We start from the raw sequence: 27,766 nt of genomic DNA, 5'->3' as shown, positions 1-27,766 counted from the left end.
ACTGAGAAACCATCGTCTGAAAGCTCTCTCAGGTTAGCCTGTACTGCCACCAAGTGTTGTTCACACGTCATTTCATAAATACCCCCCCCCCCCCGTTTTTTTTATTTTTTTAATCATGCAAAGAGGCATCATTGTGGTCTCAAGAATATACAAATATAACCACAGGGAAAAGCATGCGCAGGATATCAAAGTCATATGCTTAGTATTTTCATTCATTTAGAACCGTATACACCCAACGTTTCCAATAGGTATTTTTCAAGAATGTCCTGCCAAATAACTTCTTCCTTTCCGTTTTTTCCTGCCAAATATCAGCTCATCGTCTCACTACGTTGCACATCAGGGTTGTATTTAATATGTGTTTTCTTTCGGATGAGATGAACTCAAATATGTCATTTAAAGGACATGATTTGAACTTTAAGAATTTAGGGGGGGGGGGGGGGGGGACATTGTTGTATGCCAACATTATGTATGAATCTACAGAAGTAAGAATCTGTCCGATAAACCTACAACGTTTTTAGAAGGCCCTCCTCCAACCATGATTCCGACTCATCTGGCAACCCAGACAGTGAGGGCGGGCTGGGGGCGGGTTTGTTTACATTGCTCATCATGCGCCATGCGATTCTTGGTTACGTGATGACGTGGGCTGAAAGATTTCCAGTGGAACTCGGAAGAGAAGCGACTGTTGTATTCTAAATCAAGAGATAGAAATGAAATCGAAGGTGAGACAACTCTATGTTTCATGCACGTACAAAACCGAGATATTGACGTATGGCCAGTCATTCTTGAAAACGTAGAAATTCATCTTAATCGTCAGGATTTGATGTATTCAGTGCATGGCTACTTGGTTAGCGCCATAGGCTAGCCTAGCTAGCCAGCTTCTGCAACATGATTTTTCAGGATCGGGTGAATCACAAGGAAAATGGAAATGTGACACTTGCAACGTAGTATTCGGTATGCAAATAGGTGGGCACATAACAGTTTGCCGATGTTGAAATCAAAAGCTATAAGCTTACCTACGTTTTTACCTAATTGAGTTTTCAATTGTATTTTGTTGGTCACAGCTTATATCATTGAGTACCATTATTGAGTGCACACCCCACGTATGTAAATGATAATGGCCATCTTTAGCAAGTTGAAGCTACTCCGTGTGGTCTCCTTTGATGAATATGATTATGGAATATATCGCTACGGTCTTATAAATTGGCATGGATAGTTAATCATAGATGTTGTGTTTTTATCGCATCTCCTAGCTAAGTGGGAGTGTACGTTTACTAGTATTATGTTCTATAACTTGTAGATCGATAGGACTGTGGTCTTTCTTTTCTATTACCTGTAGGGAACACAATATATTGTCTATACTTGGATTGTAGCTTGTTTTTTTAAACTTATGGATGGCACAAATTGCAATATGGGGAAAAGGAATAGGCAAGGTGCAAATTTAAAACTGTAGTATTTAATATACTTTAAAAAGTGTAGTGTTTTTGCAAACATTATTGTAGTATTTATTAAAGTACTTTGAGGATAATATTATAGTATTTACTATAGTATTATACAGTATACTGCAACATTCTATAGTAGGTACTACACATGATCAAGGGATACTACAATCTGCAGTATAGTATTCTACAGTATACTATATAATTCTATAGTAAGTACTGTATCATTTTTTAAATGTGGGTACATGTACATATCTACCTCAATACTCCAGTATCTCTGCACGTTGTACATGTGGTACTGGCACTTACCATGTATATAGCTTCCTCTCTGTGGCACTGGCACTGATTCTGTATATAGCTGACCCTATATGTAGCTGGCCTTGTACATAACTGACCCTGTATATATCTTCCTCTCTTATTTATTGTGGGGTTTTTTTTATTCTTATTTTGTTATTAGTTCTACTTGTTTATATTGAATACTGCACTGTTGGGTAGGGCTTGCAAGTTAAGCATTTTCCCTGTATAAGTGGATGTCTCAAATAAAACTTGATCTTAAACAATACAGGAAATAGAACACACGTAGTTAACTTCAACACAATTAAAAGGATAGTTCATTCAAAATCTATATTTGGATCAAATTACCCTTACCTTGAGTTGTGTCTGAAGGCCCATGATGACAGAATCCACAATTATGCATTATCTACTTCTGGCTAACAGCCTGGAGTTAGCATATTAGCATAATCAGTTTTCCATGAGTGGAAACAGCCAATCCGATGTTATCAAAGCTGGAGCTACCAGTTTGTACACCAGATATGTGATTACTATGTTACCATGATGGTCATTACAGGAAAGCCCTATATAAAACGACGCCATAGATTGTTCAACTAACCTGTTCTTGGCAAAACTTCCTTTGTTCTCGATTCGGGGAAAAAAGTATGTTCGAAATGTCCCTGTCCAATTGCAGGTGGTTCTACAAAAACCCACGAAAACTCAGAAAGATTTCAAATGCACATTTTGCACCAAGTGAGGAGTTCCCTCGCCATTTAAGCTGCCAGGCATCTTGCATTTCCCAACGTCTTTGCAGGAACTAGTTGTTTCTATGTGACGCGGTGCTACCAAAACAAAGATCTACACACATTCAAGAGGCATTTCTCACTTGGTACAAAACATGGATTTAATATCTTTCAGAGTTTTTGCTGGCATTTGTAGAAACACCTGCACCTGGACACCTGACATTTCTAAGATACTTTTTATCACTGAATTGAGAACGAAGAAAGTTTTGCCAGGAACAGGTTAGTTATCACATACAGTGGGGCAAAAAAAGTATTTAGTCAGCCACCAATTGTGCAAGTTCTTCCACTTAAAAAGATGAGAGAGGCCTGTAATGTTCATCATAGGTACACTTCAACTATGACAGACAAAATGAGGAGAAAAATCCAGAAAATCACATTGTAGGATTTTTTATGAATTTATTTGCAAATTATGGTGGAAAATAAGTATTTGGTCACCTACAAACAAGCAAGATTTCTGGCTCTCACAGACCTGTAACTTCTTCTTTAAGAGGCTCCTCTGTCCTCCACTCGTTACCTGTATTAATGGCACCTGTTTGAACTTGTTATCAGTATAAAAGACACCTGTCCACAACCTCAAACAGTCACACTCCAAACTCCACTATGGCACCAAACTCCACTAGGACACCAGAACAAAATTGTAGACCTGCACCAGGCTGGGAAGACTGAATCTGCAATAGGTAAGCAGCTTGGTTTGAAGAAATCAACTGTGGGAGCAATTATTAGGAAATGGAAGACATACAAGACCATTGATAATCTCCCTCGATCTGGGGCTCCACGCAAGACCTCACCCCGTGGGGTCAAAATGATCACAAGAACGGTGAGCAAAAATCCCAGAACCACACGGGGAGACCTAGTGAATGACCTGCAGAGAGCTGGGACCAAAGTAACAAAGCCTACCATCAGTAACACACTACGCCACCAGGGACTCAAATCCTGCAGTGCCAGACGTGTCCCCCTGCTTAAGCCAGTACATGTCCAGGCCCGTCTGAAGTTTGCTAGAGAGCATTTGGATGATCCAGAAGAAGATTGGGAGAATGTCATATGGTCAGATGAAACCAAAATATAACTTTTTGGTAAAAAACTTGACTCGTCGTGTTTGGAGGACAAATAATGCTGAGATGCATCCAAAGAACACCATACCTACTGTGAAGCATGGGGGTGGAAACATCATGCTTTGGGGCTGTTTTTCTGCAAAGGGACCAGGACGACTGATCCGTGTAAAGGAAAGAATGAATGGGGCCATGTATCGTGAGATTTTGAGTGAAAACCTCCTTCCATCAGCAAGGGCATTGAAGATGAAACGTGGCTGGGTCTTTCAGCATGACAATGATCCCAAACACACCGCCCGGGCAACGAAGGAGTGGCTTCGTAAGAAGCATTTCAAGGTCCTGGAGTGGCCTAGCCAATCTCCAGATCTCAACCCCATAGAAAATCTTTGGAGGGAGTTGAAAGTCTGTGTTGTCCAGCAACAGCCCCAAAACATCACTGCTCTAGAGGAGATCTGAATGGAGGAATGGGCCAAAATACCAGCAACAGTGTGTGAAAACCTTGTGAAGACTTACAGAAAACGTTTGACCTCTGTCATTGCCAAAAAAGGTAAAAAAAACAAAGTATTGAGATAAATTTTGTTATTGACCAAATACTTATTTTCCACCATAATTTGCAAATTAATTAATAAAAAAATCCTACAATGTGATTTTCTGGATTTTTTTTCACATTTTGTCTGTCATAGTTGAAGTGTACCTATGATGAAAATTACAGGCCTCTCTCATCTTTTTAAGTGGGAGAACCTGCACAATTGGTGGCTGACCTAAATACTTTTTTTGCCCCACTGTATATCTAGCGAAAAAAAATAACAACAGTCTCACGGCGAAGAAAACGTGGACAGGTTCTTTGCATGTATTGACATACAGGAAGTTGTGGCTTGCAGTGCAGCTTTGATAACATCGGGTTCGGCTGTTTCCACTCATATGCTAACTCCAAGCTGTCGCCGGAAGTAATTGCAGATTCTGTCACCATGGGCCTTCAGACACAACTCAAGGTAAGGCATTCAGACCCACATATAGACTTTGCATGAACTATCCTTTTTAATAACCTATTCATGTTCTATTTGTTCTGATCTACACTGATTGTACAAAACATTAAGAACACCTGCTCTTTCCATGACACATACTGGAAAAAGGTGAAAGCTATAATCCCTTATTGTTAAATCCACTTCAGTCAGTGTAGATGAAGGGGAGGAGACAGGTTAAAGAATGATTTTTAAGCCTTGAGACAATTGAGACATGGATTGTGTATGTGTGCCATTCAGAGAGCGAATGGACAAGACAACATATTTAAGTGCCTTTGAACAGGGTATGGTAGTAGATGCCAGGCGCACCGGTTTGCGTCAAGAACTGCAACGTTGCAGGGTTTTTCACACTCAACAGTTTCCCGTGTGTATCAAGAATGGTCCACCACCCAAAAGACATCCAGCCAACTTGACATAACTGTGGCAAACATGGGTCAGCATCCCTGTGGAATGCTTTCGACACCTTGTAGAATCCGTTCCCCAACGAATTGAGAGTGTTCTGAGGGCAAAGGGCGGGAGGTGCAACTCAATATTAGGAAGTTGGGCCTAATGTTTGGTATACTAAGTGTAAATCTATAACCCACATAGTTAACATCAACACAATTAATGACCTGTTTATGTTCTACATATTCTAGATCTAGACCCCTGGCTGCCATGGAGTCTGAGGGGAATGTGCTTCGCGTGGACTTCCCAAACTTCTCCGGAACCATGCTGCAGAAGCTCAACCAGCAGCGGCAGAGGGGCCAGCTCTGTGACATCATCGTAGTCATCCAGGGACACCAGTACCGTGCTCACCGGGCCATCTTGGCCGCCAGTTCGCCCTACTTTTGCGACCAAGTGCTCCTTAAAAACAGTGCCCGCTGCGTTTTACCTGACGTCATGCACCCGTGCGTGTTCGAACGTCTCCTCCTCTCTTGCTACACGGGCACCCTGCACCTACCTGCCGGCGAGGTGGTAGCTTTCCTCACGGCAGCTAGCTTCCTCCAGATGTGGCACGTGGTGGACAAATGCACTGAGCTCTTAGAGGTGGTAGGAAGCGGCGCTAGCACATTAGTGCACAAGTCTTCTGGTGGGCTGAGGGACAGGCCTTTCCCTGGGGACAGTAACTACCACAGCCCTGGGGACGGCTCCATGGGCCTGGAGGATGGTGGAGGAGGAGGAGCAGTAGAGGGCTTTGCCAAAATGGAGATGGACCAGCTCCTGGAGAACAGCTTCTCCCCTCCCACTCTGGAGAACAACAGCACCCAGCCCAGCGGAAGCTGCTCGCCACCGGTCGACCACGATGGCTCAGGTAGTGAGGTCGCCAGCCAGGATGGGGACGTTGAAGAGGGTGGCGAGGGGGACTACCAGTACTCCAGACCTGCCTATGTCCCACCCAGCATCATGGGCCACAGGAAATGGGTCCACGTAAAGTCAGAAAGGCGCGCAGATTGCAAGGGCGATGTGGCCCTCTTTAGCGGGGACCCTGCTGTCACTGACCCTGAGCAGCTGAAACTTACCCACTCCCAGGCCTCAGCCAGCAGGAGCTCCCTGGACCACGGCATTGATGAGAAACCGGTGGCTCAGCTGGAGGAGAGCCTGGAGGAGGATCCTCTGGACTTCTACGGTACCTCCATAGAGGGCTTCTCCACCGACAAGGCCGACGGGACACCGCTTGGACTGAAAGAGGACCTGTTAGAAGAGGCAACCGGGGTTGAGGAGAGTGGTGGTGGAGGAGAAGGAACCCCTGGTGGCCTCCAGGAAGAGACCTCCCACTCTGGCTTCGCCTCAGTGGTCTACAAGCTGTACCCCTGCCAGTGTGGCAAGAGCTTCACTCACAAGAGCCAGCGGGACCGGCACATGAGCATGCACCTGGGCTTGCGGCCGTACGGCTGCGCCGTGTGTGGCAAAAGTTTCAAGATGAAACACCACCTGGTCGGCCACATGAAGATTCACACGGGCGTCAAGCCCTACGAGTGCAGCCTGTGCGCCAAACGCTTCATGTGGCGGGACAGCTTCAACCGTCACACGTCCTCCTGCACCAGGGTCCATCAGGCCCGGTGCGCCGTCAACGAACAGGCCGCCCAGATCTGCTGATCTCGGATGTTATTTCCAAACCACCATTCACCTCGTCTCCCTCCCCCCTCCACCACTATCCCATATCAGTTTCACTGAATAGGCTGCTCAGATGTGCCTGTCCCGGGATCAGATTAAGACCGTGCTGCTTGGATGACCACCTTCCAATCAGTTTAGCTGGATTTAGAATTATATATCCGAGCAGCGGCCTGAGCCACCGACGCATCACATGTAACTGATCCAAGATCAGAATCCTGGAAAGCTTTGTAGTCTGGTCAGATCTGCTTGTGTGGAATCAGAACCTTAGGTCCTGCGGTGTGTGGACTGCTATACAGGGCATTCTGAAAGTATTCAGACCCCTTGACTTTTTTCTAATTATGTTACGTTTCAGCCTTATTCTAAAGTGTATTAAATCGAATTTTTATTCCCCTTATCAATTTACACACAAGACCCCATAATGACAAAGCAAAAACAGGTTTTTGCTAATTTATTAAAAATAAAACACGTAAATATCACATTTAAATAAGTATTCAGACCCTTTTACTCGGTACTTTGTTGAAACATCTTTGGCAACGATTACAGCCTTGAGTCTTCTTGGGTATGACGCTACAAGCTTGGCACACCTGTATTTGGGGAGTTTCTCCCATTCTCTGCAGATCCTCTCAAACTCTGCACAGCTATTTTCAGGTCACTCCAAAGATGTTCGATCGGGTTCAAGTCCGGGCTCTGGCTGGGCCACTCAAGGACATTCAAGAACTTGTCCTGAAGCCACTCCTGCTCTGTCTTGGCTGTGTGCTTAGGGTCTTTGTCCTGTTGGAAAGTGAACCTTCGCCCCAGTGTGGGGTCCTGAGCGCTCTGCAACAGGTTTTCAGGTTTTCATCAAGGATCGCTCTGTACTTTGCTCCGTTCATCTTTCCCTCGATCCTGAGTAGTCTCCCAGTCCCTGCCGCTGAAAAACATATCCACAGCATAATGCTGCCACCACCATGCTTCACCGTAGGGATGGTGCCATGTTTTCTCCAGGCGTGACGCTTGGCATTCAGGCCAAAGAGTTCAATCTTGGTTTCATCAGACCAGAGAATCTTGTTTCTCATGGTTGAGAGTCCTATGGGTGCCTTTTGGCAAACTCCAAGTGGGCTGTCGTTTGCCTTTTACTGAGGAGTGGCTTCCGTCTGGCCACTCTACCATATTGGTGGAGTGCTACAGAGATGGTTGTCCTTCTGGAAGGTTCTCCCATCTCCACAGAGGAACTCTGTAACTCTGTCAGCATGATCATCGGGTTCTTGTTAACCTCTCTGAGCAAGGCCCTTCACCCCCTAGGAAGAGTCTTGGTGGTTCCGAACTTCTTCCATTTAAGAATGATGGAGACCACTCTGTTCTTTGGGACCTTCAATGCTGCAGAATGTTTTTGGTACCCTTCCCCAGATCTGTGCCTCGACAAAATCCTGCCTCGGAGCTCTACGGCTTGGTTTTTGCTCTGACATGCACTGTCAACTGTGGGACCTTTATATAGACAGGTGTGTGCCTTTCCAAATAATGTCCAATCAATAGAATTTACCACGGGTGGACTCCGATCAAGTTGTAGAAACATCTCAAGGATGATCTTTATGGGGGTATTGTGTGTAGATTTACAAGGATTTTTTTATTTATTTAATCTATTTTAGGATAAGGCTGTAACATAACAAAAGGTGGAAAAAGTCAATGGCTCTGAATAATTTCCGGAATGGACTGCAGCTACTTAACAGGAGCGATGTGGAGTGTATGTAAATTGACTTTGGAGCAAGAATGTGTTTGGTCACACATCCAATGTGGGGTCTACGTTACCTCAATGTTCTCACATAGACACAACCACAGCCATTACATTTACTGTTTAAAAAAAAACAAATCAAAAATGGGCCTTTCTTTTGTTAACTATGTGGATGAGGATTATTCTTATTTCCTTCAGTCCCCCTCATTTAGAAAGTGTCCCTTTCCTCAGGTGTCTGGATGTTGGGAGAGCAGTGCTGTTCATCATATCAATTAGCCAGCGATTCCCCTGATGAGTCTTCATTTTGAAACCTCACATGTCGTTTGCCATCCAATGACTTATCATATCTATCACTTCAAAAATAATTGTGTATAAATATCTAATTTATTGATGTTTTTTTGTGGAGGGGAGTGGATCGTGTAAATGAGACGATGTATCTTGGACATACTGGTACAGTTGTAGGAAATGATGGTAGGTTTACATGATGGTGAGTAGTGTTTGTTGAGGTGTGCCAATGTACTGTAGTTAGGTCAATAAAACATGAGGATACTGAGCTATGGAATAGTGCTTTTGATATTGATTTGTGCATTCTATTTGCCGTTTTGAACATACTTTAGTTTAAAGGGGCGATCAGTAGTTGAAACAATGACAAAGAGTTCTCTCCGCCCCCTGTTTCTGTTAAAAGTTGAGGGATGGCGCTGGAGAAATGTAACCGCTCTCAAATTTGTAGACGGAGCTATGGATGCCAGGACTGAACATCCATGAAATCAACATGATAGTTTTAACCATTGTTTGAGGATATATAGTGTTGGTTTACATTGTTTGCAAACATTGGTGTAAAATAAGATTATATGTTGGGTTCTGATGGGGATAGGACAGTTGAACAAGCTCAGATGCATAAGTTATATTCTTTAAGTCCAAAAATGGATGTAGCAATTGTAGATTGCCCCTTTTTTAATGAGATACACATTTCAATTTTGGAAATAGCATTATTTGAGGCACTCCAAATATGTACAGTGCCTTCAGAAAAGTATTCCTACCTCCTGACTAATTCTACGTTTAGTTGTGAATTCAAAATGGATTACATAGATATTTTCTCACCCATCAACACACAACACCCCATAATAACAAAGTGAAAACATGTTTTTTGACAATACAGAAATATCTCATTTACATAAGTATTCACACCCCTGAGTCAATACTTTGTAGAAGCACCTTTGGCAGCGATTACAGCTTTGAGTCTTTCTGGGTAAGTTTCTAAGAGCAACTCCGGCAACTGAGTTAGGAAGGACGCCTGTATCTTTGTAGTGACTGGGTGTTTTGATACACCATCCATAGTGTAATTAATAACTTCACCATGCTCAAAGGGATATTCAATGTCTGCTTTTTATTTCTACCCATCTACCAATAGGTGCCCTTCTTTGAGGCATCGGAAATCCTCCCTGTATTTTGTGGTTGAATCTGTGTTTGAAATTCACTGCTCGACTGAGTGACCTTACAAATAATTGTATGTGTGGGGTACAAAGATGAGGTGGTCATTAAAAAAAATCATCAACTTATTATGTGACTTGTTAAGCCAATTTTTACTCCTGAACTAAATTCAGGCTGTAAACACAACAAAATGTGGAAAAAAGTCAAGGGGTGTGAATACTTTCTGAAGGCACTGTATGTATATATATATAGAGGCCCTCAAACCTAGTTTGAACTAGAGCATGACTTTCTGCCAGTAGGCTACTTGTTAGCTAGCCTACATGTTCGTACAGTCAGCCACATAAAGATTGTCTGTAACATAATACAACAATCATTTTAAATGATGCCTGGCGTTTCAAGTCTGCTGTTTTATGCTCGCTAGGTTTGTGATTAATTCAATCATATTTCCAAACAATAATTTTTATATATATATATATATTCTTCAAGCTCAGTCAAATTGGTTGTTGGTCATTGCTTGACAACCATTTTCAGGTCTTGCCATAGATTTTCAAGTAGATTTAAGTTAAACTGTATCTCGTCCACTCAGGATCATTCACTGTCTTCTTGGCAAGCAAGTTTATAATTTTTGTAAAATTTGTACCCCTTTTTCTCCCCAATTTCGTGGTATCCAATTGTTAGTATCTTGTCTCATCGCTACAACTGCCGTATGGGCTCGGGAGAGACGAAGGTCGAAAGCCATGCGTCCTCTGAAACACACCCCAACCAAGCCGCACTGCTTCTTAACACAGCACGCATCCAACACGGAAGCCAGCCGCACCAATGTGTCGGAGGAAACACCGTGCACCTGGCGACCTGGTTAGCGTGCACTGCTCCCGGTCCGCCACAGGAGTCGCTAATGCACGATGAGACAAGGATATCCCTACCGGCCAAACCCTCCCTAACCCGGACGGAGTCTCAGAGTCTCTGGTGGCACAGCTAGTACTGCGATGCAGTGCCCTATACCACTGCGCCACCCGGGAGGCTACAATTGATATATTTAACCGGAAACCTCAAAGACATACAGTACCAGACAGAAGTTTGCACACACCTACTCATTCAAGGATTTTTCTTTATTTTCTACATTGTAAACTATGAAATAACACATGGAATCATGTAGTAACCAAAAAAGTGTTAAAATAAATTTAAATATATTTTATATTTGAGATTAGTAGCCACCCTTTGCCTTGATGACAGCTTTGCACACTCTTGGTATTCTCTCATCCAGCTTCATGAGGTAGTCACCTAGAATGCATTTCAATTAACAGGTGTGCTTTTGTTAAAAGTTCATTTGTGGAATTTATTTCCTTCTTAATGCATTTGAGCCAATCAGTTGTGTTGTGACAAGGTAGGGATGGTGTCCAGAAGATATCCCTATTTGGTGAAAGTCCATAAGTTGGCAAGAACAGCTCAAATAAGCAAAGAGAAACGACAGTCCATCATTACTTTAAGACATGAGTCAGTCAATCCGGAAAATGTCAAGCACTTTGAAAGTTTCTTCAAGTGCAGTCACAAAAACCATCAAGTGCTATGATGAAACTGGCTCTCATGAGGACCGCCACAGGAAAGGAAGACCCAGAGTTACCTCTGCTGCAGAGGATAAGTTCATTAGAGTTACCAGCCTCAGAAATTGCAGCCCAAATAAATTCTTCACAGAGTTTAAGTAGCAGACACATCTCAACATCAACTGTTCAGAGGTGACTGTGTGAAATCAGGCCTTCATGGTCGAATTGCTGCAAAGAAACACTACTAAAGGACACCAATAAGAAGAAGAGACTTGCTTGGGTCAAGAAACATGAGCAATGGACATTAGACCGTGGAAATCTGTCCTTTGGTCTTAATGAGTCCAAATTTGAGATTTTTGGTTCCAGCTGCTGAGCCTTTGTGAGACGCAGAGTAGGCTAACGGATGACCTCTGCATGTGTGGTTCCCACCGTGAAGCATGAAGGAGGAGGTGTGGAGGTGCTTTGCTGGTGACACTGATACTGATCCTAATAAAATACCAAATACCTGTCAGTGATTTATTTAGAATTCAGTGCACACTTAACCAGCATGGCTACCACAGCATTCTGCAACGATACACCATCCCATCTGGTTTGCGCTTAGTGGGACTATCATTTGTTTTTCAACAGGACACTGACCCAAAACACACCTCCAGGCTGTGTAAGGGTTATTTGAACAAGGAGATTGATGGCGTGCTGCATCAGATGACCTGGCCTCCACAATGACCCGACTTCAACCCAACTGAGATGGTTTGGGATGAGTTGGACCGCAGAGTGAAGGAAAAGCAGCTAACGAGTGCTCAGCATAAAATCTATTTTGATTTGTTGCAAACTTTTTTTTTTTTGTTGGTTACTATATGATTCCATATGTGCTATTTCATAGTTTTGATGTCTTTACTATTATTATACAATGTAGAAAATAGTTTTTTTTTTAAAATAAAGAAAAACCCCTTGAATGAGTAGGTGTGTCCAAACTTTTGACTGGTCCTGTATACTAAAACCTCAGCATATTTATCATCAAGTGTTTAACTATGTTTTTGGGAAGTAGGTATAAATAAATGTAAGATCACTGTACCCGTAGTTTGTAGTTACACAATCTGCTAATCAACACATTGAATATAGTTTATATGGTTTCTTACTACTGATATATTAATGATTGCTTTTTAGATAATTTAGGACTGTTTTGACATTGTTGCTATATTGTGACTTATAACTTCATTTTTTTTGAATGAGCATGGGTTCCCAATTTAAGATGATCCTTGAAGAATGAAGGTGAAATTGTAATAAAAAAAAAGTGAATATTGGTACTTATACCACAACAAGGAATTTGCGACAGTCTATCCACCAATATCTTGTTATCAATATCAATATCTTAGGTTAAAACATCATTTATGCTTCACATCATTTTTTTGGGGGGGGACCTGTCAGTTTGCCAGAATTGATTGACCTCTATTTGTACTGCTTGATAATAGGAATGTTTTTGTTAGAAATGTTTTTAAATGAACCTGGACTAACAAAGGTATTGCAAATGCCTGGAATACGTCATTTCTCATTACTTTGCAGCATTTTTTTTTTTAAATTACTGTTATACAATGGTATTTTTGTATCGGCTGCTAACGCTAACAAAATACAATCATTTTAGAGTAACAGTTGTTAGTCTTTATCACGTGAAAGCTAACTTTGGTGCATTTAATGCAAAGTCTGAACTATATGATATGCATATGGAATTTGAAACTATGCTATTTGCTATGCTATAGGTTTTTGGATCATCTGGGGGAAAATTGAGTTATCAATTGAAAATGACATTTCTTAGAATGATAGGCTTATGTATCGTTAATGACAGTGGACAGTGAGATTCTGCGCTAGTTGCTACTTTCGTGAAGATGCAAAGTCAGTTCCAAATATTGACAGCCCCTTGGTGAAGACGAGCACAAATAAAACACATTTTGAGCTATATTGTATGCAAAAAAATAATAATCGGAAATCTATATTATACCAATACAATTGCTCAGAGAAAGAGCTTTTTTAAAAAATAAATAAAATTGAACCTTTATTTAACTAGGCAAGTCAGTTAAGAACAAATTCTTATTTACAGTGACGGCCTAGGAACAGTGGGTTAACTGCCTTGTTCAGGGGGGCAGAACGACAGATTTTGACCTTGTCAGCTCGGGGATTTGATCTAACAACCTTTCTGTTACTGGCCCAATGACCTAACCACTAGGCTACCTGCTGTTTAACATATAATACTTTTTTTCTCAAAAATATAGATAACGGCACTGAGCCTTTTTCTAAAAATGTCTTATGAGTTGGAGAACACATTGGGAGTGATCTCAATGTAGACTCTTTCCAGATCCTTGATATCCTTCGTCTGTATGTTATGGACTGTCCTCTTCAATTGAAACCACCGGTTTTACAATGGGGTTCAAGTTTGGAGACTGAGATGGCTATTGCAAAATGTCGTTTTTTTATGGTCAATTAACAATTTCTTTGTGGATTTTGATGCTTTGGGTTATTGTCTTGCTGGAAGACCCACTTGCGGCCAAGTTTCAGCCTCCTGGCAAAGTGAACCAGGTTACAACTATATTACTGGAAAAATTAAAATACAACTCTTCATTTTGAGGATAAAGAAAACATAAGGTTTGAACAATGGTAGCAATTGAGTTTGTTTGGGATGCGTCCCTATATTAGTGATTTAAATTAAAACTACCTCACGGAAATTAGCATATTTATTTTACTATCTAACGAAAGTTGCGGACAGTTTTCCAGAACCATTTCCTAACCCTTGCTTTGTCACCATTTTGAGATTTTCTTCTTATAGAAGAACTTTGTGAATGTTTTGTACAAACATAAATGTTTTCAACAATAAACGTTTTTTTTCCCCCCCGTGTAACATTTCATTGTGGATTTTTTGTTTGGAAGCCTCGACTTCCCCAGGTTACATTTAATTATTCCAGTGATATTGCCTGCGGGCTATTCCCTCTTATGATTTTGTACATTGAAGTACCTACCTACAGTGTGACGTTAGAAAATGGCTCATCTTGGCTAGAATCTACAGCATCACGTAGCAGGGTTGTCGCAATAACAGAATCACAATACCGCCATACCTGATTTTTGGCACAAAAAAAAAAAAAACTGAAGCAAACTGACCTCTATGGTCCTTTTTAAAACACATCTGTATGTAAAAATCTTGTGTGATATAGTTTGGGAATAAACACGTGGCTCTTGGTGACAACTGAATGCTGTGTGTTTGCGACATTAGCAGAAAATAGTCTCAAGAAATTAGGTTTGCTTCCTATTACTACTACTACTATGACCGAGTGGTTGACCCACATGACATCATCATCCTACTGATAATGTCATCATTGTGACAGTATGGTGCTTTACTGCTAAGTTATGAAACACATCGCTAACTAATGTAACAAATCACCAACTAATGTAACAAATCACCAACTAATGTAACAAATCACCAACTAATGTAACAAATCACCAACTAATGTAACAAATCACCAACTAATGTAACAAATCACCAACTAATGTAACAAATCACCAACTAATGTAACAAATCACCAACTAATGTAACAAATCACCAACTAATGTAACAAATCACCAACTAATGTAAATCACTAACTAATGTAACAATTCACTAACTAATGTAACAATTCACTAACTAATGTCACAAATCACTAAGTAATGTAACAAATCCCTAACTAATGTAACAAATCACTAACTAATGTAACAAATCACTAACTAATGTAACAAATCCCTAACTAATGTAACAAATCACCAACTAATGTAACAAATCACCAACTAATGTAACAAATCACCAACTAATGTAACAAATCACTAACTAATGTAACAAATCACCAACTAATGTAACAAATCACTAACTAATGTAACAAATCACCAACTAATGTAACAATTCACTAACTAATGTAACAAATCACCAACTAATGTAACAAATCACCAACTAATGTAACAAATCACTAACTAATGTAACAAATCACCAACTAATGTAACAAATCACCAACTAATGTAACAAATCACTAACTAATGTAACAAATCACCAACTAATGTAACAAATCACTAACTAATGTAACAAATCACCAACTAATGTAACAAATCACCAACTAATGTAACAAATCACTAACTAATGTAACAAATCACCAACTAATGTAACAAATCACCAACTAATGTAACAAATCACTAACTAATGTAACAAATCACCAACTAATGTAACAAATCCCTAACTAATGTAACAAATCACCAACTAATGTAACAAATCACCAACTAATGTAACAAATCACTAACTAATGTAACAAATCACCAACTAATGTAACAAATCACTAACTAATGTAACAAATCCCTAACTAATGTAACGCATCACTAAGCAATGTAACGAATCACTAAGCAATGTAACGAATCACTAAGTAATGTAACGAATCACTAACTAATGTAACAAATCACTAAGTAATGTAACGAATCACTAACTAATGTAACAAATCACTAAGTAATGTAACGAATCACTAACTAATGTAACAAATCACTAAGTAATGTAACGAATCACTAACTAATGTAACAAATCACTAAGTAATGTAACGAATCACTAACTAATGTAACAAATCACCAACTAATGTAACAGATTACTAACTAATGTAACGGATCACGAAGTAATGTAACAAAACTCTAATTTCACAAATCACTAACGAATGTAACAAATCCCTAACTAATGTAACGCATCACTAAGCAATGTAACGAATCACTAAGCAATGTAACGAATCACTAAGTAATGTAACGAATCACTAACTAATGTAACAAATCACCAACTAATGTAACAAATCACCAACTAATGTAACAAATCACCAACTAATGTAACAAATCACCAACTAATGTAACAAATCACCAACTAATGTAACAAATCACCAACTAATGTAACAAATCCCTAACTAATGTAATGGATCACTAACTACTGTAATGGATCACTAAGTAATGTAACAAAACTCTAATGTAACAAATCACTAACCAATGTAACGGATCACTAACTAATGTAACGGATCACTAAATAATGAAAAGGATCACTATGTAATGTAATGGATCACTTACTAATGCAAATAATCACTAACTACTGTAACGGATCACTAAGTAATGTAACAAAACTCTAATTTCACAAATCACTAACGACTGTAACAAATCCCTAACTAATGTAACGCATCACTAAGCATTGTAACGAATCACTAAGTAATGTAACGAATCACTAACTAATGTAACAAATCACAAACTAATGTAACAAATCACTAAGTAATGTAACGAATCACTAACTAATGTAACAAATCACTAAGTAATGTAACGAATCACTAACTAATGTAACGGATCACTAAGTAATGTAAAGAATCACTAACTAATGTAACGGATCACTAACTAATGTAACAAATCACAAACTAATGTAACAAATCACTAAGTAATGTAACGAATCACTAACTAATGTAACAAATCACTAAGTAATGTAACGAATCACTAACTAATGTAACGGATCACTAAGTAATGTAAAGAATCACTAACTAATGTAACGGATCACTAAGTAATGTAACGGATCACTAAGTAATGTAACAAATCACTAACTAATGTAACGGATCACTAAGTAATGTAACGGATCACTAAGTAATGTAACGAATCACTAACTAATGTAACGGATCACTAAGTAATGTAAAGAATCACTAACTAATGTAACGGATCACTAAGTAATGTAACGGATCACTAAGTAATGTAACAAATCACTAACTAATGTAACGGATCACTAAGTAATGTAACGGATCACTAACTAATGTAACGGATCACTAAGTAATGTAACAAATCACTAACTAATGTAACGGATCACTAAGTAATGTAACAAATCACTAACTAATGTAACGGATCACTAAGTAATGTAAAGAATCACTAACTAATGTAACGGATCACAAAGTAATGTAACGGTTAACTAACTAAAGTAACAAATCACTAACTAATGTAACGGATCACTAACTAATGTAACGGATCACTAAGTAATGTAACGGACCACTAACTAATGTGAAGAATCACTAACTACTGTAACAGATCATTAAGTAATGTAACAAAACTCTAATTTCACAAATCACTAACTAATGTAACAAATCCCTAACTAATGTAACGCATCACTAAGCAATGTAACAAATCACTAAGTAATGTAACAAATCACTAAGTAATGTAAAGAATCACTAACTAATGTAACGGATCACTAAGTAATGTAACGGATCACTAACTAATGTAACAAATTGCTAACTAATGTAACAAATCACTAACTAATGTAACGGATCACTAAGTAATGTAACGGATCACTAACTAATGTAACAAATTGCTAACTAATGTAACGTAATGGATCACTAACTAATGTAACAAATCGCTAACTAATGTGACGGATCACTAAGTAATGTAGCAAAACTCTAATGTAACAGATCACTAACTAATGTAAATAATCACCAACTAATGTAACAGATCACTAAGTAATGTAATGAATCACAAACTAATGTAACTGATCACTAACTAATGTAACGGATCACTATGTGATGTAACAAATCACTAACTAATGTAAAGGATCACTAAGTAATGTAAAGGATCACTAAGTAATGTAACAAATCACCAACTAATGTAACAAATCACCAACTAATGTAACAAATCCCTAACTAATGTAAAGGATCACGAAGTAATGTAATGGATCACTAACTAATGCAAAGAATCACTAACTACTGTAACGGATCACTAAGTAATGTAACAAAACTCTAATGTAACAGATCACTAACTAATGGAAATAATCACTAACTAATGTAACGGATCACTAAGTAATGTAACGGATCACTAACTAAAGTAACAAATGGCTAACTAATGTAACGAATCACTAAGTAATGTAACGGATCACTAAGTAATGTAACGGATCACTAGCTAATGTAACGGATCACTAACTAATGTAACGGATCACTCTCTTTCACTTCTCATGTGTGCTGAGTCTCAGGTTCCATATATTGACCACTAGAAGAAGCCATGTACCTTTACGTCCTCAAGGACTGCTCTGAATCAGGGGGCAAGAAGCGCCAGAGTACATTTTGCCCTTTAGATCACAATGAATAAGATGAACTGGACTAGACCTGATCCTAGATCAGCACTCCTATTATGAGATACTTAATACATACAGTACCAGTCAAAAGTTTGGACACCTACTCATTCAAGGGTTTTTCTTAATTTTTTAAAACTATTTTCTACATTGTAAAATAATAGTGAGACATCAAAGCTATGAAATAACACATATGTAATCAAGTAGTAACCAAAATAGTGTTAAACAAATCCAAATATATTTTATAGTTGAGATTCTTCAAAGTAGCCATCTTTTGCCTTGAATGACAGCTTTGCACACTTTTGGCATTCTCTCAACCAGCTTCAACTGGAATGCTTTTCCAATAGTCTTGAAGGAGTTCCCACATATGCTGAGCACTTGTTGGCTGCTTTTCCTTCACCCTGCGGTCCAACTCATCCCAAACCATCTCAACTGGGTTGAGGTCGGGTCATTGTGGACGCCAGGTCATCTGATACAGCACTCCATCACTCTCCTGCTTGGTCAAATAGCCCTTACACAGCCTGGAGGTGTGTTTTGGGTCATTGTCCTGTTGAAAAACAAATGATAGTCCCACTAAGCTCAAACCAGATGGTATGGCGTATCGCTGCAGAATGCTGTGGTAGCCATGCTGGTTACGTGTGCCTTGAATTCTAAATAAATCACTGTCAGTGTCACCAGCAAAGCACCCCCACACCATCACACCAGCTCCTCCATACTTCACGTGGGAATCACACATACAGAGATGATCTGTTCATCTACTCTGCATCTCACAATGACATGGCGCCTGGAACTAAAAATCTCAAATTTGGACTCATCAGACCAAAGGACAGATTTCCACCAGTCTAATGTCTTGGCCCAAGCAAGTCTCTTCTTCTTATTGGTGTCCTTTAGTAGTGGTTTCTATGCAGCAATCCAACCACGAAGGCCTGATTCACTCAGTCTCCTCTGAACAGTTGATGTTGAGATGTGTCTCTTACTTGAACTCTGAAGCATTTATTTGAGCTACAATTTATGAGGCTGGTAACTCTAATGAACTTATCCTCTGCAGCAGAGGTAACTCTGGGTCTTCCTTTCCTGTGGCGGTCCTCATGAGAGCCAGTTTCATCATAGCGCTTGATGGTTTTTGCAACTGCATTTGAAGAAACTTTCAGTTCTTGAGATTTTCCGGATTGACTGACCTTCATGTCTTAAAGTAATGATGGACTGTTGTTTCTCTGTGCTTATTTGAGCTGTTCTTGCCATAATATTGATTTGGTCTTTTATCAAATAAGACTATCATGTGTATACCTCCCCTACCTTGTCACAACACAACTGATTGGCTCAAACGCATTAAGAAGGAAAGAAATTCCACAAATTAACTTTTAACAAGGCACACCTGTTAATTGAAATGCATTCCAGGTGACTACCTCATGAAGCTGGTTGAGAGAATGCCAAGAATGTGCAAAGCTGTTTTAACACATTTTGGTTACTACATGATTCCATGTGTGTTATTTCATAGTTTTGATGTGTTCACTAGTATTCTACAATGTAGAAAAACCCTTGAGTGAGTCGGTGTGTCCAAACTTTTGACTGGTACTGTATGTCCATTGGCCATTGTGCCCATCTCCAGCTCTTTGTGTGTATGTCTCTTCATTGCAGTGCATCCAACACCAGCCAGATCCTGTTTATATTTGAGTAAGCCTAATTTAAATAGCATTTAAATCCCAACTAGAGGATCATGGGTAAAGCAAGGTAGAGAAGGGTAGAAGGCTGAACAGAAGATTCCCTCATTTTACCAGCAGAGGGCACAACTAGTCCAATGCACAGTAGGCTATGGTATAGCACAGGCTTCAAAGCGGCAGAGGTTTCTACGTATCTATCCAACTGTCTGTGACCGATGTATGTATGTTGAATCGGGACCAACTACAAACAACAATGTCCAGCAGCCAACAGCTGAGACTATCCGTAGACATTTCTCAGGTCCAGTCCAGATGGGGGAGGCTGTTGTTAGATAGGATGGGTGTGTAGAAGTCTCAATCCTGATTGGATGTGCTGTAGACCTTGGCCCTTGTCGTAATTACATTAGATACACTCGCCATTCTTTGAAGTGACCCAAAACACGTGTGCCGAAAGTCATACCACAGCGCCTGTCTTAAGACACTCTGGATTCCTGCTTCCTGCTTCCTGCAGTCTGATCTGACGGGAACCTGATGGATTAAAACTTCTTTTTTTTAAAACTAGGCAAGTCAGTTAAGAACACATTCTTATTTACAATGACGGCCAAGGAACAGTGGGTTAACTGCCTTGTTCAGGGGCATAACGACAAATTTTTACCTTGTCACCTAGGGGATTCGATCTAGCAACCTTTCGGTTACTGGCCCAACGGCAGGTAGAAATGTGGACTTTACCGGAATGCTAACAGAACTACCATAGTAATGCTGCTAATACACAAGGAGTAGTAATAGCTTGTGGACAGCGGGCTGTAATAATCAGTCAAGGTAATTGGTCAACAAAATGTCTAACGTAGGGATGGTTATCTTCTATGTTCAACATGTTAAAGACTCACAAAGTGTTTGTTATAAATATAAGCAGTAGATACATCAGGATTTTGGATCACGTAAAAGCAGTAAATATTATGGGTAACCATAGAGATTAAATAAATGTCCTTTGATGAGGACATTGTTTACGTTTATTTTATTTTTACAGGGAATATTGCACATTAATCAACATTTCAGTAAAAGTGCCGGTTTTAGCCAGCAGGCTAATTTTCAACCACAGTCCCTGGGCAGGTTATTAAAAACAATTACAATATAGACAATCATTGAGCAGTGAGCTCACGCAGAGCAACATAGAACGAGCAAGACATAGCATACAGACAGAGCAACATAGGACAAAAAGCAGCAAGACAAAATTCATAAAAGCAACAAAGTGTTTCCACACCTCACGAGCTACAGACAACAGACAACATGGAAAGCAGCAACACACAGCAAGGGACCATGTTCACAAATCTGATTGACCTTTAGCCATGTCTTCATGCATTTTGTGAGAGTGTGATATGTGGTGCAGTTATGTGTGTCTGATGGCAGTGTATTCCAGACATGGGAAGCTCTCACAGAGAAAGCGGATTTACTAAAGGTGCTTTTCCTTAAGGAAACTATACAGTCACCTCTCATGGCAGACCTTGTGGATCTGCTGCCATATGTTTGGGTTTTCTGTTTAATAAAAATATTGAGTGGAGGGGGAGGAGCCAGGCCATTTAGGATCTTGAATACAAGACATGCGTCAGTGTATTGCACAAGATTTTCCCAACTCAGGAGCTCATGCTTTCTGAGGATGTAACAGTGATGATGACTATTGGGCTTCCTGTCAAGCACTTTGAGAGCCTGTTTGTAGACAGACTGAATAGGTTTTAATGTTGTACAGCAAGCTTGGGCCCAACTAGTCAAGCAATATGTTAAGTGGGGGAGTATCAGCGATTTGAAGTACAGTTTTGCTACCTCTGTTGTCAAACAATTTCGTATAAATCTGAAATTAGCTAGGTTGAATTTGGTTATCTGAATTACCTTTTTCACATGCTTTTTAAAAGAGAGGTTGGAATCAATTATGATGCCAAGGTACTTAAAATCAGATACCACCTGGAGCTTCTCCCCTGACACCAAGACATCTAGCTCAGTAGCATCTGTTGCCCTCTTTGTAAAGAACATGCAAATGTTTTTTTTCACATTGAGATGCAAACACGAGTCACTGAGACACTTTGTAACCTGGACCATTACAGTAGTGAGTTCTTGTGCAGCTTGTTGTTTGCTCTTTGCATGCACATATATCACTGTATTTTTTTTATTTTTTTTTTTATTTCACCTTTATTTAACCAGGTAGGCTAGTTGAGAACAAGTTCTCATTTGCAACTGCGACCTGGCCAAGATAAGGCATAGCAGTGTGAACAGACAACACAGAGTTACACATGGAGTAAACAATTAACAAGTCAATAACACAGTAGAAAAAAAGGGGAGTCTATATATACATTGTGTGCAAAAGGCATGAGGTAGGCAAATAATTACAATTATGCAGATTAACACTGGAGTGATAAATGATCAGATGGTTATGTACAGGTAGAGATATTGGTGTGCAAAAGAGCAGAAAAATAAAAATAAATAAATAAAAACAGTATGGGGATGAGGTAGGTGAAAATGGGTGGGCTATTTACCAATAGACTATGTACAGCTGCAGCGATCGGTTAGCTGCTCAGATAGCAGATGTTTGAAGTTGGTGAGGGAGATAAAAGTCTCCAACTTCAGCGATTTTTGCAATTCGTTCCAGTCACAGGCAGCAGAGAACTGGAACGAAAGGCGGCCAAATGAGGTGTTGGCTTTAGGGATGATCAGTGAGATACACCTGCTGGAGCGCGTGCTACGGATGGGTGTTGCCATCGTAACCAGTGAACTGAGATAAGGCGGAGCTTTACCTAGCATGGACTTGTAGATGACCTGGAGCCAGTGGGTCTGGCGACGAATATGTAGCGAGGGCCAGCCGACTAGAGCATACAAGTCGCAGTGGTGGGTGGTATAAGGTGCTTTAGTGACAAAACGGATGGCACTGTGATAAACTGCATCCAGTTTGCTGAGTAGAGTGTTGGAAGCAATTTTGTAGATGACGTCGCCGAAGTCGAGGATCGGTAGGATAGTCAGTTTTACTAGGGTAAGTTTGGCGGCGTGAGTGAAGGAGGCTTTGTTGCGGAATAGAAAGCCGACTCTTGATTTGATTTTCGATTGGAGATGTTTGATATGGGTCTGGAAGGAGAGTTTAGAGTCTAGCCAGACACCTAGGTACTTATAGATGTCCACATATTCAAGGTCGGAACCATCCAGGGTGGTGATGCTGGTCAGGCGTGCGGGTGCAGGCAGCGAACGGTTGAAAAGCATGCATTTGGTTTTACTAGCGTTTAAGAGCAGTTGGAGGCCACGGAAGGAGTGCTGTATGGCATTGAAGCTCGTTTGGAGGTTAGATAGCACAGTGTCCAAGGACGGGCCGGAAGTATATAGAATGGTGTCGTCTGCGTAGAGGTGGATCAGGGAATCGCCCGCAGCATGAGAAACATCATTGATATATACAGAGAAAAGAGTCGGCCCGAGAATTGAACCCTGTGGCACCCCCATAGAGACTGCCAGAGGACCGGACAGCATGCCCTCCGATTTGACACACTGAACTCTGTCTGCAAAGTAATTGGTGAACCAGGCAAGGCAGTCATCCGAAAAACCGAGGCTACTGAGTCTGCCGGTAAGAATACGGTGATTGACAGAGTCGAAAGCCTTGGCAAGGTCTATGAAGACGGCTGCACAGTACTGTCTTTTATCGATGGCGGTTATGATATCGTTTAGTACCTTGAGCGTGGCTGAGGTACACCCGTGACCGGCTCGGAAACCAGATTGCACAGCGGAGAAGGTACGGTGGGATTCAAGATGGTCAGTGACCTGTTTGTTGACTTGGCTTTCGAAGACCTTAGATAGGCAGGGCAGGATGGATATAGGTCTGTAACAGTTTGGGTCCAGGGTGTCGCCCCCTTTGAAGAGGGGGATGACTGCGGCAGCTTTCCAATCCTTGGGGATCTCAGACGATATGAAAGAGAGGTTGAACAGGCTGGTAATAGGGGTTGCGACAATGGCGGCGGATAGTTTCAGGAATAGAGGGTCCAGATTGTCCAGCCCAGCTGATTTGTACGGGTCCAGGTTTTGCAGCTCTTTCAGGACATCTGCTATCTGGATTTGGGTAAAGGAGAACCTGGAGAGGCTTGGGCGAGTAGCTGCGGGGGGGGGGGAGCTGTTGTCCGAGGTTGGAGTAGCCAGGCGGAAGGCATGGCCAGCCGTTGAGAAATGCTTGTTGAAGTTTTCGATAATCATGGATTTATCGGTGGTGACCATGTTACCTAGTCTCAGTGCAGTGGGCAGCTGGGAGGAGGTGCTCTTGTTCTCCATGGACTTCACAGTGTCCCAGAACTTTTTGGAGTTGGAGCTACAGGATGCAAACTTCTGCCTGAAGAAGTTGGCTTTAGCTTTCCTGACTGACTGTGTGTATTGGTTCCTGACTTCCCTGAACAGTTGCATATCGCGGGGACTATTCGATGTTAGCGCAGTCCGCCACAGGATGTTTTTGTGCTGGTCGAGGGCAGTCAGGTCTGGAGTGAACCAGGGGCTATATCTGTTCTTAGTTCTGCATTTTTTGAACGGAGCATGCTTATCTAAAATGGTGAGGAAGTTACTTTTAAAGAAAGACCAGGCATCCTCAACTGACGGGATGAGGTCAATGTCCTTCCAGGATACCCGGGCCAGGTCGATTAGAAAGGCCTGCTCACAGAAGTGTTTTAGGGAGCGTTTGACAGTGATGAGGGGTGGTCGTTTGACTGCGGCTCCGTAGCGGATACAGGCAATGAGGCAGTGATCGCTGAGATCCTGGTTGTAGACAGCGGAGGTGTATTTGGAGGGCCAGTTGGTCAGGATGACGTCAATGAGGGTGCCCTTGTTTACAGAGTTAGGGTTGTACCTGGTGGGTTCCTTGATGATTTGAGTGAGTATCATCTGCAGACATTTGAACTTCAGACCCAGTACAGACAGAAGGCAGATCATTCATGTACAGGCTGAACAGGAGGGGCCCCAGTATTGACCCTTGGGGCACGCCCACATCATAGCTAAGAGTGGGCGACAGCTCATTGCTCACTCTGACACACTGAGTTCTGCCTTCAAGGTATGGTTTCATCCATCTCAAGGCATCGGGGGGAAAAGTTGAACTTGGACAATTTTGTGATGAGAATCTCATGGTTAACAGTATCAAAAGCCTTCCTTAGGTCCAGAAACACAGCCCCTACTGTTGTTGAGGTGGGTAATCAGTTGTTCTGCTACTCACTTTTCAACAACCTTTGATACCACAGGTAGTATACTAATGGGCCTGTAGTTACTCACGTCAGCAGGGTCGACCGATTTAAAGATGGCTGTTATATTATGGCCGACTTCCATACCCTTGGAAACACCCCGAGACCAATAGATGTGTTGGTGACCTTAGTAATGGGGCCAATGAGTGATTCTTTGTAGTTTTTAAGAAAGGTAAGAGTCCAGCCCAAACACGTCTTTGGCTTTAGAGTTCTTTAGTGAGCTAATCACCTTGTTCACCTTTGACTCAGAAACCTCCCTTATGATGAAGACAGGTTGAGCATCATTCACTAGCACTGAGCCCAGGAAACCAGTGGAGTGGTTCTGTGTCAGTACCCTGACAGAGTCAATAAAGAAGGAATTGAAGGCTATTGCTATTTCGACTGCATCCTGTGTTAGATTGTTATTCACCATGATTTCTAGTCTTTTTGCAGTGTTACTATGGTCTTTCCCTGTTAAGTTTTTTACATTCACCCAGATCAGTTTAGAATTTCCCTTTGCTTCACCAATTATGTTAATAAAAAAGTTTGCCTTGGCCTGTCTGATTCCTTTCATCACCTTATTTCTCAACATGGTAAACCTACGTCTGCCATGCTCTCATTTGGATCTTAGTGCTGTTTTTAGAGCATAATCTCGTTCTTTCATCAGTTTCCAGATTTCTCCATTTAGCCAAGGAAGAGTGCTCTTCTGGCCAGTTTTGGATTAGATTTTCTTTAGGAAACAATTTATTGTAGTCTGGATTGTGGATAGAAAAACCTGACTATCAGCTTCCACGTCTGTATAGGACAAGAGATCATTCCAGTTAATTCCCTTAATTGCGTTTTCAAAATAGTTTAATTCACTCTTAGGTATTCTGAGTTGATCCGGCTTTCTAACAGTAGAGAGGTTAAACCTGCTCTTAGACAGCTTTCTGGCTATAAGTGTCAGATTGTGATCAGATAGCCCAGTAACCATATTGAATGATTTAGTCACTCTCTCTGGTTTATTACTGAACACCAGATCAATCTGTGTTTTAGAGCAACAAGTCACCCTAGTTGGCCCTTTAACTAGCTGTGTAAGGTCAAAGGTATTAGTGATCCGTTTGAGGGTTTTCCTACAACACTTGTCTTCATAATTCATATTAAAATCTCCCATTAAGATGACCTCTTTCCCAAAGTCACATTCCCTAAGCATGTTATTAAACTGATCACAAAACACACTTTTGGTGGAAAGTGGCCTATACATTCCAATAAGGGTAAAAGACACTTGGGGAGACAGTGTAACGTTCAGGCCAATACATTCTAGTTCATTATCACATGACCACTCAATTTGTTTACATCGGATATGTTCTTTAATGTAAATCATCACACCCCCTCTTCCTCCAATCCTGTCTCTCCTGAAGACATTGTACCCAATCACAATCAAAGCTGCAGATGGAGAGGTTTTATGGAGCAGTGTCTCTGAGAGGCAGAGGAAGTCAAGGTTGGAGTCTGTGAGAAGATGTTGAATTTGATCACTTTTTGGAATGACACTAGGAATATTCAAGTGCCCCCCCTAGTAGTCCCTTGGGCTTAGCTCGTGGGTCCCAGATGACTCGAGAGTGATTGACGCATTGACGCAAAGTTACATTTTCTGTGTTTTCTGACGGCTGGGTTTAGGTCGTTTTGTTTCGTTGTCATTATCATCACTTACAAAAATGTACTAATTATTACCTTTAAATGACCATACCTTGGTTGAAATACATGCCTATTTAACTGGGTTCTAGTACATGCCTATTTAACTGGGTTCTAGTACATGCCTATTTAACTGGGTTCTAATACATGCCTATTTAACTGGGTTCTAAATCATGCATAATAAACTGGGTTCTAATACATGCCTATTTAACTGGGTTCTAAATCATGCATAATAAACTGGGTTCTAATACATGCCTATTTAACTGGGTTCTAAATCATGCATAATAAACTGGATTCTAGTACATGCATATTTAACTGGGTTCTAATATGTCTATTTCATTGGGTTCTAATACATGCCTATTTAACTGGGTTCTAATACATGTCTATTTCATTGGGTTTTAGTACATGCCTATTGAACTGGGTTCTAATACATGTCTATTTCATTGGGTTCTAATACATGTCTATTTCATTGGGTTCTAATACATGCCTATTGAACTGGGTTATAATACATGTCTATTTCATTGGGTTCTAATACATGTCTATTTCATTGGGTTCTAGTACATGCCTATTTAACTGGGTTCTAATACATGCCTATTTAACTGGGTTCTAATACATGTCTATTTCATTGGGTTCTAGTACATGCCTATTGAACTGGGTTCTAATACATGTCTATTTCATTGGGTTCTAATACATGTCTATTTCATTGGGTTCTAATACATGCCTATTGAACTGGGTTCTAATACATGTCTA

At 40.6% G+C, this 27,766-nt stretch overlaps 1 protein-coding gene across 1 annotated transcript; it reads left to right on the top strand.

The window, feature by feature from the left end:
• The first annotated feature begins 617 nt into the window (after nt 1–617).
• Nucleotides 618–8,944, top strand: LOC110523134 (zinc finger and BTB domain-containing protein 43). The gene is made up of 2 exons (XM_021601548.3): nt 618–719; nt 5,216–8,944. Exon 2 carries the CDS (start codon nt 5,235–5,237, stop codon nt 6,654–6,656), a length of 1,422 nt encoding a protein of 473 aa, XP_021457223.2. The 5' UTR covers nt 618–719; nt 5,216–5,234; the 3' UTR covers nt 6,657–8,944.
• The last annotated feature ends 18,822 nt before the right edge of the window (nt 8,945–27,766 follow it).

The sequence above is a fragment of the Oncorhynchus mykiss genome, chromosome 5 (genome assembly GCF_057628025.1).
Source record: "Oncorhynchus mykiss isolate SJ-2025 chromosome 5, ASM5762802v1, whole genome shotgun sequence".
Taxonomy (NCBI): domain Eukaryota; kingdom Metazoa; phylum Chordata; class Actinopteri; order Salmoniformes; family Salmonidae; genus Oncorhynchus; species Oncorhynchus mykiss.
Note: the sequence above shows the minus strand (reverse complement) of the source record. Positions and strands in the feature narration are given on the sequence as shown.

Excerpts from the sequence above, each read along its gene's own strand:
- LOC110523134 (XM_021601548.3), top strand. The coding sequence starts at position 5,235 with ATGGAGTCTGAGGGGAATGTGCTTCGCGTGGACTTCCCAAACTTCTCC.